This window comes from Stegastes partitus, unplaced genomic scaffold (assembly GCF_000690725.1).
Source record: "Stegastes partitus isolate 25-593 unplaced genomic scaffold, Stegastes_partitus-1.0.2 Scaffold551, whole genome shotgun sequence".
Lineage (NCBI taxonomy): Eukaryota > Metazoa > Chordata > Actinopteri > Pomacentridae > Stegastes > Stegastes partitus.
This window is the reverse complement of record NW_007578282.1, coordinates 382,256-395,163: the sequence shown is the minus strand read 5'-3', so window position 1 is coordinate 395,163 and position 12,908 is coordinate 382,256. Positions and strand designations below refer to the sequence as shown.

The window sequence follows — 12,908 nt, the reverse complement described above, 5'->3', positions numbered from 1 at the left end:
GTTTAGGGCCTCAAAAACGCGTGTCTTTGGCACGAATAATAATAATAATCCGAGCAGCTCCAATAGGGTCTTCGCACCCTTTTGGGTGCTCGGACCCTAAATATCACTTCCTGACCTTTCTTTTAAATTCTGTCAGTGTTTCAAATGTTTATGTGCACATTTCACCTAAAATGGTCACACAACATTTTTCTATACTTTTGTAAGCTGCTGCCGTAGATGACAAGAAAAACCTCTGTATTGTATTTTAGGTTTGCAAAGAAAAGCATCGCTTTGAGAGACTGATGGATCACTTCCGCAGTGAGGAGGGAAACATTGACTTCATGGTGAGAAAGCTTCGTGTTGTGTGTAGATGTGTAAAAGTGTCTCCATCTGTCCATGTAAATAAATATATTTGCCCTATTCTCACCATCTTAACACAATGTCTACAGTCCAACACCATGTGTGAATGCAAAGACCCATGGATTGAATGTCTTTAGACAAATAATGTATACAGCTATGATATATGTAAGTGGATCCAAGGTATAAATGGGGCCTCAATCTATTTGTATTTGTGCTCCAGGTTGCTTGCATGCAGTTCATCAACATTGTAGTCCACTCAGTTGAGGACATGAACTTCAGAGTCCATCTGCAGTATGAATTCACCAAGCTGGGCCTGGATGACTACCTGGAAGTAAGAAAACAACATCCTGGTTAAAGTCGCTCAAATATTTCCAAGTGGAGACTACTCATACAGTCCAGTGTGTGCGTACTGTGTCACTGATGCTCAGTCATTCTCCCTGTTGTCAGAAATCCAAACATACAGAGAGTGACAAGCTGTCAGTGCAGATCCAGGCCTACCTGGATAACGTATTTGATGTGGGTGGCCTGCTGGAAGATGCAGAGACCAAGAATGCAGCGCTGGAGAAGGTGGATGAACTGGAGGAGCACCTGTCACATGTAAGTGCACCACCCAGTCTGGACCACCAACGCTGCTCTCTGCGCCCGTTTATGAGATTGTTGTGGTTCACTAGCTATGTACTTAACTTGGCTGTTTCTACGTGGTAATTAGAAATCTTCAGCCGTGTTTGCATTTCACAAGTGTTTCAGGATAATAATTGGGTGGGGGATGCTGGAAAATGCTGTGTGTGAAACAAGCTTATTATTGTTCGTGTTGGCTCGTTCTCTTTGGGCAGTTGCCTTTGTGTCCCACGCTGCTTTGCAAAGACCTTCTTCACATGGAAAGGTCGTAGGCAGCCCTGACATCATTCTAGGAATTTCATAACAAACTCTGCTCTCAGGGGTCAGGAATGATGGGGGAGGATGAGGGTGAGGATTCTCGGTAAATTCCAGTGCAACATGTGTAATGTTGTCAAAATCAAAACCAAAAGCTGTGTCATGATTTTGCTGCATCATGCTGCTGGGTATATCTTATTTCCTATTGATGATGCAGTGCATAGGAGTCAGCGGGAGGGAGGGGAACTGGGAAAGATGCCCGCTGTGCATCAGTTCTTGAATTCACCTCCCCTTATCTCTCTGTTGGTCTCTCCGTCTTCTATCTTTCCCAGGTGACGGAGAAGCTGCTGGAGGTTGAGAATGAAACGATGATGAAAGTAGCTGATCTGGAGAAGCTGCTCCTTCAGAAAGATAAGGACCTGCAAGCAGTCCGGGTAAGCTGCAGCTACAATGATGTAATATTACTCGCCTTTCTCACATCAGAGAGGCTTCACTCACTCTGAGTGTTAGCAAAGATCACTTTCAGATGCTTGTGCATAAATTGCTGTGATAGCAATTTAGGTCACAGGGAAACAGGATGTTTCTTTAGCTTGCGGAGTCATTGTGTTGTGCTCTTTATCGCCCCCTGGTGACTGCTCAGGAGACATACGAGTCAACCAACACCCAGGTCAACACCCTGAGGAGGATGATCAAGGAGAAGGACGCGGCATTCCAGAGACACTTCAACATCGAGAGGCGGCTGCTGGAGCTGGAACAGCAAGGCACCATCCGTCTGCACAAGAAACCTGACGGAGACATTGCCATTGAGCCACTGGCTGTCGGCGGTGCGGGTGGTGTTGGGAGCGGCGGTCTTGGGATCCCTTTGGGGGACATTGGGCAGCTGTCTTTGGGTTCAACAGCTGGGCTGACAGAACCAGGAGGTCCAGACACCAGTTTACCACCAGCCAGTGAAGCTCCTCCTCCTCCTCCGCCGCCTCCACCGCCTCCCCCTCCTCTGCCCTCTGCCTCAGGTAATAGACGATGACTCAGAGTGATTATGTCTGATGACACATATGTGTGAAAGTTCACTTGTTCTGCTATAGACCCTCAGAGTAGGTCTATTTTCTCTGTATGTTCGTGCCAAGCCAGGTGCTAGGTCACATCAGTGCTCTTCTAACCCAGACAGGAAAGGGAAGCGCAAAGCTTGTTTCCTTTGAGTGCATGTGTGCAGAAAAACCGCACTGGCTGTTAGAGTATTTTTCAGTTCGCTATATTAACTCACTTATATTGTTGTCTTCATAAATCGCAGGTCCAACTGTACCAGTCCCACCACCACCGCCACCTCTTGCTCCTCCTCTGCCAGATGCTTCACCCTCCGTTATCTTGAGTTTGGGTCTGTCAGGTGAGACCTCACACAAAGTGATAGCCATGTTCACACATGAGCGTTTTTGCTTTCAGTTCTGCAGAAGGCAGGAGAGCATTTTGTAAGCAATTTTTTTTTTTTTATTTTTTTTGCCTACAGCTATCAGAATCAAGAAGCCCATCAAGACTAAGTTCCGCTTGCCTGTATTTAACTGGACTGCATTGAAGCCCAATCAGATCAATGGCACAGTCTTCAATGAAATTGACGATGAACGTGTGCTGGAGGTAAATCAAACAGATAGAACTTACTCTGTAGGTAGCTTTGATGAAGACCTTGGTTTCAAATGTCTGTTTGTACAAAAAAATGCACGACAAATTAGCAACAATTCAAGTAAAATCCAACATTCATGCTTATCCACATTATTTACTAAGCGTTTAGTATGTTAAAGTCGAGGTAAACTGCTTCACCAGGACTGTGATCATGGGGTCAGGAATAATGTAGATTTGCTAGGGAATATAAAGTAGCATACAGGCAAATCACATTTTTATGTAATACAGTAATAGATATCAAAACATAACCAACAGCACAAACTAGTATGTCAAAGCACAAGCCTGCTTTTCATAGTAACAAGCTGCTTGATTAAAAAAAAAAAAAAAAAAGTGTTTTTAAAGCCCTCAATATAAGTTAATAAAGTGTAACTAAAGTGTGATTTATTTGTAGGAGCTGGATTTGGAGAGGTTTGAGGAGCTGTTTAAGACCAGAGCTCAGGGTCCAGTTGTGGATCTGTCCTGCACAAAGAGCAAAGTCACTCAGAAGGCGGTAAACAAAGTCACACTTCTGGATGCCAACCGCTCCAAGAACTTAGCCATCACACTGAGGAAGGCTAACAAGACCACCGAGGAGATCTGCAAAGCGATAGAGAAGTATGCACCATTCATGCACTGAAACAAAATGCCTTTAGAGTCCGTAGAACGAGTTACTAATCTAAGTTCTCTTGACTCAGGTTTGATCTCAAGGCCTTGCCTGTGGACTTTGTGGAGTGCCTGATGCGTTTCCTGCCCACGGAGGGGGAGGTGAAGCTGCTGCGTCAGTACGAGCGTGAGCGACGTCCGCTGGACCAGTTGGCCGAGGAGGATCGCTTTATGTTGTTTTTCAGCAAGATCGAGAGGCTCACGCAGAGAATGAACATCATCACCTTTGTTGGCAACTTTGCCGACAACGTCAACATGCTCACGCCGCAGCTCAATGCCATCATCGCTGCTTCCGGCTCAGTCAAATCCTCACCAAAGCTGAAAAAAATGCTCGAGGTTAAGAAGGGTTCATTTGTTATCGTAACAGCAGCATTTCGTCATTATTTTGTGGATATTCATTCGTTCTTCTGCTTTACTTGTAGATCATCTTGGCCTTGGGCAACTACATGAACAGCAGCAAACGAGGCTGCGTTTATGGCTTCAAGTTACAAAGTCTTGACCTGGTGAGCGTTAAATCTGTTTGTTTTTTGCAATACTAATCAACACAAAAACTGTGTTGTGTTTTGCTGATAATACTATTCACATTTTTTGTTCCGCAGCTGCTAGACACTAAATCTACAGACAGAAAAATGACATTGCTCCACTACATAGCTCTCATTGTGAAGGAGAAGTACCCTGAACTGGCAAACTTTCACAATGAATTGCACTTTGTGGATAAAGCTGCAGCAGGTAGGTTTGCACCAAACTGTCATTCTTTCAGTAACCACATGAAGACAGTGTGTTCTGTACAAATTTTTTAAAAGTCTACAAACAAGACTCTATTCTCTTCTGACTGCGTGAACAGTATCTCTGGAAAATGTGCTGCTGGATGTGCGAGAGCTGGGCAAAGGCATGGACCTCATCCGGAGAGAGTGCAGTCTCCACGACCACTCTGTCCTGAAAGGCTTCGTCCATTCGAGTGACGCACAGCTGGACAAGCTGCAGAAAGACGCCAAAGCAGCAGAGGTATCCAACACTGTCCTCACCTCCTAAACCTCAGCATCCACGCATAAAAGCAGACACGAGGCAAACCTCTGTCACACACTCCTCTGACCTCTGGTACACAACACATCATGATTCAACAGTGCTGACAAACACTGCTTCCACTCTGGCACTGTCCTCCACAATTCTAGGAAGCCTTCGGCAGTGTGGTCAACTACTTCGGAGAGAGCGTCAAGACGACTCCACCCTCCGTGTTCTTCCCCGTGTTTGTGCGCTTCATCAAGGCCTACAAGGTGAGGACAGAGGCTGCGTCTATCTCCTGGCTTTCTCTGCCGGTCGTTGGGGAAGTTCCCTGGTTTGTTGTCAGCTTCGCTCAGAGGAGTCGAGCAGGGCAGAGCTTTGGCTGCTTCTGTGCCACAGGACGTGGCGTGTAGTCCGAGGCCAAATAACAGGAAAGGCCAGCTGGGTCTGACTTTAGAGCTGCAGCTGTGGTGTTTAGACTGGTTCTTCCCCCCCCTCTCCTCTTCTTCCCCTCCTTCCCTCCTCCCCTTTACCTCCGGACAGCCTCGCCCTGCCCCGCCACACAGCACACTTCCTGAGATTGTTCTCCGTCTAGATTTATGGGATCTGCTCAAGGAAACGTGCGACACAAGGATCTCTGGATGCATGTGTCTGTCTGAGTGTATGACTCAAAGGAATACTTTGACATACACTTGTTGCAGCTCGGAGCGGCGTTAAATTAGTTTGTTCAGTTTTTCAGTCTTTAATTGCCAGATATAGAAGCCTAAATTTAACTCCAGCGAGAGCTATGGCCACAATAACAGACACACCAGCAACGAGTAGAAATAAAACCACAAAGCCAAACAAACTACCCAAAACGAGAATTGTAAACCTCAATGCAAAAAAAAAACAGGAGAAAATAAGATTGGAACAAATATATCCTATCCCCTGCAGAGCTTCGTGGCTGTGAGTTAAATGCAGTAATTATAGTGTGATTCTAAAGAAACAGCAACCTAAAATAATTAATTGGTAGCTGTAAAATCACTACTTTTCTGACATTACATATAATACAGATCTAATTTGTGTTCTTGCTGAGAACTATACAATTTTTAACCACTCCATCCAGCAGCTTAGCTTTGGTTTGAAGAAAAAAGAGCTTCAGAGGTTGTGCTAGGCAGAGATTTTGTTCACTTTGGTCAGAGCCAGGCTCGCTGTTTCCCTCTATTTCCAGTATGTATTCTAAGCTGAGCTAAAAGAATGTTGGCTGTAGCTACATATTTAAGATACAAACATGAAATCGATATCTAACTTTCTGAAATGTCGAATTATTCCTGCAAAGTGTGTGCATTTAAAAGCTTTACAGGCCAGGCAGAAGGACAAAGAATACATTTGTAATGACTGCTTATGTTTATCAAAGCATGCCTTTCCTGTTTATGTTCAACTTTTGACCTGTTTTCTCTGAGCTTTAAAGGGCCACACAAGTGTGTTGACTTGGATTTATTTGAGCTGCAGTTTCTTGTCAAAAACCGGTTACCTTTTTTTCCTCTCTCTCTCTCCTCAACAGGATGCAGTGGAAGAAAACGCACAGAGGAAAAAGCAAGAGGAAGCAATGAGAGAAAAGTTACTGGCTCAGGAGGCTAAACAGCATGACCCCAAGGTACAGTCCAAGTGCATGCAACTGAGCTGAATGAATGATCACATGTTTATTCAGTGCTAAATAAAGCTTTGTGGTGTGCCAGAAAAGCACAGCGAACAGTACAAATATCCTCTCTGCTGCTTCAGGTCCAGGCTCAAAAGAAGAGGCAGCAGCAGCACGAGCTGATCGCAGAGCTACGGAGGCGGCAAGCCAAAGACCACCGGCCTGTGTACGAGGGCAAGGATGGTACTATTGAGGACATCATCACAGGTGGGCCAGACAGAACCATAAAAACGCCCCACGTGGGTGCCAGCAGCACCAGTGTTCCCAGGCTGAGGATGACTGTGGTCATTCACTGCTCAGCTCCTTTGAAGTGCACCTTGTGCTACGTGGTTCAGACACCGGCACATCTGGAGCACAGCACATAGCAGCACGGCAGTCGCTGGTTAATCCACGACGTACTGTTTAGTCAGTTCTGAAATTTGCAAAGCTGTTGAGCCTCAATGTGCAGAATATCAGACGAGCAGTTTGATCCCAAGAATACAAGAAATTAAGAATCCTAATTTAAAGCCACTATGTGGGATTTTTTAAATTTGATAATTGTACTGTTTAAGTTATTTTGTTTGCGTGCAGAAAAATCAGACAATTCTAGTGAAAACTGACTGGAACTATGCACATGTCTTTTTTAAATCTAACTTGAGGGGTCATCAAAGTAAAGCATTTTAAAATCCTTCATAAACGGCTTTAATGGAAAAAAAAGCGGTATCTACAGCCTCAGCAAAGCACATAAGCTAATTGATGTTTTTTGTTATTAATCATGTAAATAATATAAATGTTGCATCAGGATACTTCTCAGTAATGTTAATAATGCTTCTGTGTCACTACTATCAGAGCCGTAACAGTGTTTTACACAAGTGACGCCTTTCAAGACACGCTCACTGTGTCCTAATCCTATTAAAACCCTGAGGGCTTGCTTCCATAGATGTGTGCTGCATACAGCAGGTCCATCGCAGGCTCCTGAATAAAACATAATCCAATGCAGCCCCCTCCCCCTCAACACACACAAGGGCAGTGTCTCAGGTGTGACGTGTTTTCTCTTCCTCCCCCTCCTCCCCCAGTACTGAAGAGCGTGCCCTTCACAGCCCGCACTGCTAAACGCGGCTCACGGTTCTTCTGTGAAGCCAACCTCTGCGACGACGCCAACTGCTAGCCCTTCCCCCCTAATGCCAAGGTTGTCCAGGTGTCTCTCGAACGCCTCTTGACCTCACTGTGCATGCAGCATGACCCCCTGTCACCCAAACCCCAACGCATCCCGACCACAACTAACCTGGGCCGTCCACTGGTTGTTTGTGTTCTACTTGAGAAGACTCCTATCAGGCGTCTGTTGATAGGAGTCAGCCAAACCTCTTTGCCTGGCACAGGTCTCCATGGAAATACAGTTGTACAGAGTGCCGACATGTTTTTTTTTTGTGTGTGTAAAAAAAAAAAAAACATGTCGAAAGGCTCACAGTACAATCGTGATTCCGATTTGACATGCACAGAACATTATGCATGATACAAAAAGGCTGTGCATTACTCAGATTATTCTGAATCCAACAACCTTAACAAAAAGAGGTTTGGCTCATTTTACTGATTTTTTATTGATAGTGCCTTGTTCCATGAGACTAACTTGTTTGGTGTTGGTTTTTCCGGCTAACATGTGACTCTTCTTTCCTCAACCACCACTCTTTATTCTACCCCCTCCAGCTGAAAAGAAGATTAATGACAGTATTTCCCACTCCTAAGAGAGGGTAAGGAAGGTAGCCTGGCTGAAACTTGGCCCGCTTGGCCCTCCAGCTCCTGTGTGCTGCTACAGTGATGTCAGCTGCTTCAGCTAGTGCTTCAGATGCAAAGAAAGAAAGAAAAATAAAGCTTCACAACACTGAGAATTGCTTTACCTCGCAAGAGAAAATTCAATTTAAGCCTAGTGTGGTAAAAAAAAAAAAAAAGCCCCAACTTTAAAACAGCAATTGAATCAGTTATTTCAATCCGTGCTTCAGAGAGGAAGCTCATGTGGTGTTTTCAGGACGTAATTATTCAGTTTTAATGCATAACTGTAATACCCTTAAAGATCATCATCCTCACCCCTTCTCATTAAGTGTTGCATGTTGTCTAGCGTTTATTTACATCTCACCTGTCAAAAACGTCCGCCATGTTTGTGTCTGCTAACTGTCATCCGCGGTGTGCTCAACAGCTATTTGGTCAACAGGCTCTAGGAAAACAACAGTACACCAATACACAGTCTGTATCTACAACTGATGCACAGATTTTCTTCTACTCTCACCAGCATATCTTATTCCACAAACCGAAGAGCTTGTTGACCATTGTACTGTAACTACGATGGCTACTGTTTTGTGTTTTTTTAACTGCTGCATTACGAGTGGCACAGAGTTGCCATAAGTGCATTCCCAAAGTCTTGAATTTCACCGTTTCGTGCATCTGAAATACGAGGCTTTGGGAATGTGTCATTCAGTGTTAAGTGCTGCATTGTTTATGCCTTTATATGCTAATTTTGTAGTTCTAATACACAGTTAACAAAGTTTAACTGCACAAGTGATTGCAGATTTTCTGTAATTGTTCGAGGGAACACTACTACACAGCTGCCATTTTATTAGGTACACCTAACTAAAACAGTTTATTACAACAGTCCCGCATGAAGCTTCCAATGTTTTGTGCTTTGCTGTTTTACTGAACTGCATCATATAAAAGAGGTGTTCCTGTTATTTAGTTCACCCTCATTGATACAAATGGGATGGACGAAATAATATAAACACACCGGTTTATTAGGTGTAGCTAATAAGGTGGGAACTGAGTGTACCCGTCTGCTTTTGTTGCTTAAAAATACTCTTGCAAAAGAAAAGTTACAGTAAGTAGAAGTAAGTTTGCAGATTGACGTCTCGGTCCTCTAACATGTGTGTCCCCCTCCCCTGTCTCTCACCCCTCTCTCCATGCCTGCTCACAGATCTCCGAAACCAGCCTTTCCTGCGAGCTGACGCGTTGATCCGGAGCGGTTGGAAGAGACCCTAAACCACTTATTCGTCACTTATACCCCCCCCTCCTCCTCCTCCTCTCTCCCATCCCCGTTATAACCCTCCTCCCTGTGTCCCAATGGTCCATCTCAACCCTGAGGCTGCAGATCACAAAGACTGAAAAGGGAGGACAGGACAGAGCCCTTGTTTTAGCTGGGTAATTTATTTATTTATGGAGGCCCCTTTACAGCCACTTTAAGTGAGCAGGCATCATTATAGAAGCACAATGGGCTGCTGCTCCTCTGTCACTGCAGGCATAAGACTTTCCCTGCTCTGCTGGCACTGAGAGAGTCGGAGGATGACCGCAACACAGGTGAGTCGAGGACTGGTGGACCACAAACGGAGGAAAAAACTGTGTGTTCACTAGCAGGAATCTGCCAGCACGTGGATCTTCATGTGGATGTTCCCGAAACCCACTAATTTCCTCAGATTGCAGCTCTGGACTTAAACTTGGAGGCAGCCGAGACAAGTTGCCAAACTGTGCTGCTGGGATGTTTGCCTCGAAGACACTTGCAAAACCTTCCTCCAAATAACAGAGAAGCTTCTATGATATAACAGCTTGTGGACTGTTTCAAAGCGTTGTCAAGTCCTCGCAACACATACAATCAAGCCTTAATGTTGACAGTTGCGTATTTCGATTGTATCCTGGAGGAAAAGACCATCACTTTTACTGGTTCTTCTGGACGGAGCTAGCCAAACCAAAACTTTCTCAAATGTCTCATGTTTTGCTTTAAGAAGTGCCTTTTGTGTAAACAGTGTTATTTTCTCACGAGTCAGCCATAATTTGTTTGTCTTTCATTTGTTAAAGATTGTATTTTTTACTGCCTTGTACTATTGCTAATGTTTGCCTTATAATACGGACAATATGCAAGTTGAAAGTTCAGGCTTTAAAGGCGCAAAGCCACTAGAGGGTAGATTTATTTTTTACCTCTCTAGCACATCCGTGGCTTTAAACTGAGCTTACATGAGAGCCCTTAGCGCCTTGTCCAAGTAATGATTAAATACTGAATGTTAGCGCGCCTCGACAACACTCCCCGTCACGCCCACAGTGACATTCGGGAAGTGACAAAATGTATGAAGATTTCACATGGACTGCTGATGAAGGGTGATGTTGGGTTAACCTGCTATAAATGTGTTAATAGATGAAGGATGAAGGGCGTTTAAGCTTTTAAAATCTGTTTTAATACAGGTGATGCGTTTCTTCCTAACAGCTCACAAGACATTGGCACAAAGGGAGCGATACATCTTTACACTACTTAATTTGACTCAGCATTGTATGAGACACTATTCTTTAAATGGACATTTATATTGTTGTACATTCAAATCAAGAAATTGTACTTTTTAGGAGAAATTACCCTTGGGTATTGTCAATTGACTGAAAGATGACACTTCTCGTTTAATAAATATGATGAATTACTACAAGAGCAAAGATTGTCATTATAAATCAGTGGTATGAAAGCAAAGGCTGATGTTTTTTGGGTTTTTTTTGGGGATGAAGCAACATTCAAACAAGCAATTTCTACATGTTTGTGTTTTATTTCTTAGTTCTTTAAGGATAACTGACGCTAATTTCTGATGTATTCCAGCATGAAATAATGACTTTCTTTTCCTCTCCGTCTCTCCAAATGACAGACAGGGCCATCGTACATTTCTACTATAAAAATCCATTTAATTTCTTATATCAAAAAGAAATAGAATCATAACAAAACAATCAGAACCACAAATATGTGGGGGTATTTTTTTTTTTTTGCCACCGAAAGAAACTCTCCAACTGAAACATGATTGTTCTAATTTACATGGAAATTTAACAGAGCAGGACGTTTAAAAAATAAAAATAAAATAAAAAAAAGGGATAAAAATGTGATGAATACTGTTAACAAGTGAGAGGAAAAGCCAGAGTTTCCTTGCAGAGTGACACAGAGGGTATGACTGATGAGCTCAGTTTAAAAAGCAGCACAGTGAGACACACAGAAAGCAACGATTTAAGGACTAAAAACCAGGCTGACAGACAGATGGTTAGTGTTAGCAGCAAAGCAAAGGAATTTAAAAAAAAAAGAAAAAAGAAAAAGGAATGCTTATCAGGAAGCTGATCAGTCTCCTTCCTGGGAATGCACTTAACAATGAGCATTAACCTAAATTACATGTCCATGTAATTACATACAGTAAAATAAAAAAAAGAAAGAAAGAAAGAAAGTAAAAAGTTCAATCTCCCACAGAAGTATGTACCATCAAACGGTCTCCCTGGCCTTTCCTGAAAGTACGTTTACAATCAAAAGACAAGGAACAAGAGCTAAATGCAACCATTCTCAGCTAATTACTGGTTGCAGACTGGTATTCAGTGATAACCGGAAATTCACAGAAGCTTGCCTTCACTCTCCCCACCCCCCGAAAAAAAGAACTTTCTAGAGCAGTTTCAGAGCAAAATCCAGCTCCTGTCCAGAGTGTCCTGCAGGAGGCTAAACCAAGGCCACGGAAATCCATCCCAGACTTTTTCATCCTGGAATGTGGACTTAATTACAATCATCTTCATCCAGCGCACTCACACACTGCCATTGACTCATTCATTGCTGACACAAAGTATGTCAATTATACAATGATTTAAAAAACTGTTAAAAAGTACAGACTGCTATTTGTTACTGATGTTTGTATTCCTGGGTATATTTTCAAGACACTTTGTTAATAGGTTCATATATATGGAAATATATATATATATAACTTTAGTCTGTGCAAGGAGATAAAAGACAATCACTTGAATGTAGTTCTTTGCGACAACATGACAGACACTGTCTGCGATGCTGGTCCTCCATGTGTACATGTGCAGTTAAACATCACCTCATTCCTCCCTCAGCCTCGGTCTCTCGTCAGACCTCCAACACCAAACATACATATACACATAATGCGAAAGACTGAGCTGAACCAGCATCCAGGAAGCATTCATAGTGAGCACTGACACTTCTCCTCTCTTTCATGAAACAACAAAGACTTGGCAACATTTTTCTAGGATGGAACAATATTCTTTTCTCTTTTTTTTTTCCCCCCTATACAATTCATACAAAAATAAAAAATTAAAATTGTTCCACTGCCATTTGTATCTCTCTATCTTTTACATTTGCACAGAGGTAGTGGCTATATGTGTGAGAGAGGAGGGAGACTTGTGAGGAGGTGAGCAAAATTAAAAAGAACTGAAAAAAAAAATGTCTATAAAATGTTTCATTTATCCGTCACCAGAGGATTTTTTTTTCTTTTTTTTGTCAAAGAACAAAATATAATACTGCAATCACTTAAAAAAGTAGTCCTTCATTTTATACATTTTATACAGTGTTCTCGCTTTTTTTTTTTTTGTTGCTTTTCTTTTTTAGTTGGTAAAGGCATAAGATGAGAGAGAGCTCGTTGGCTCAGCACTGGGTTTGGGCAAGGCAGGGCAATGTTGGCAGAGTTCAATCCATGCCGAGCTCTACGCCAGCGGGTCACTCATGTCCTCATCGCCCTGGGAGAGAAGCTCCTTCTTTTCATCAGTGCTGGCCAGAGAGTTGCGGCTGTTGTGGGCGCCCATGTACAGGGTGGCATACACTGGGTTGGTGAAGTTGGTGGGCTGCAGAGCAAAGAAGATTACATGGTGGCTCAGGGCATGAGAAAGGCAGAGAGTCTATAAATGTGAGACAAACATGTACTGCAGTTTGTACGTTTAAAGAAAAAAA

The 12,908-nt window shown here is 43.1% G+C and overlaps 2 protein-coding genes across 5 annotated transcripts in view; one reads left to right on the top strand and one right to left on the bottom strand.

Annotated features, from left to right (window-relative positions):
* The first annotated feature begins 241 nt into the window (after positions 1-241).
* Positions 242-10,632, top strand: LOC103362051 (formin-like protein 3). 4 transcript variants are annotated; one of them, XM_008288306.1, is made up of 17 exons: positions 242-323; positions 560-670; positions 787-936; positions 1,545-1,646; positions 1,853-2,222; positions 2,501-2,593; positions 2,714-2,838; positions 3,275-3,477; positions 3,558-3,861; positions 3,948-4,028; positions 4,125-4,254; positions 4,370-4,530; positions 4,698-4,799; positions 6,071-6,163; positions 6,289-6,412; positions 7,889-7,932; positions 9,144-10,632. In XM_008288306.1, exons 1-16 carry the CDS (start codon positions 282-284, stop codon positions 7,924-7,926), a joined length of 2,229 nt encoding a protein of 742 aa, XP_008286528.1. In that variant the 5' UTR covers positions 242-281; the 3' UTR covers positions 7,927-7,932; positions 9,144-10,632. The 4 variants fall into 4 exon arrangements, with proteins under 4 accessions (XP_008286528.1, XP_008286526.1, XP_008286527.1 ...); XM_008288304.1 differs by lacking the exon at positions 7,889-7,932 and adding an exon at positions 7,261-7,373; XM_008288305.1 differs by lacking the exon at positions 7,889-7,932 and adding an exon at positions 7,261-7,382.
* Positions 10,633-10,858: 226 nt separating this feature from the next.
* The window catches only part of LOC103362052 (low-density lipoprotein receptor-related protein 1-like), a 91,105-nt gene continuing 89,055 nt past the window's right edge, over positions 10,859-12,908 (bottom strand). Inside the window, exon 89 of the mRNA XM_008288307.1 lies at positions 10,859-12,802. Within this exon, the coding sequence (XP_008286529.1) occupies positions 12,665-12,802 (138 nt within the window). The 3' untranslated portion in view covers positions 10,859-12,664. The remainder of the gene's footprint in view (positions 12,803-12,908) is intronic.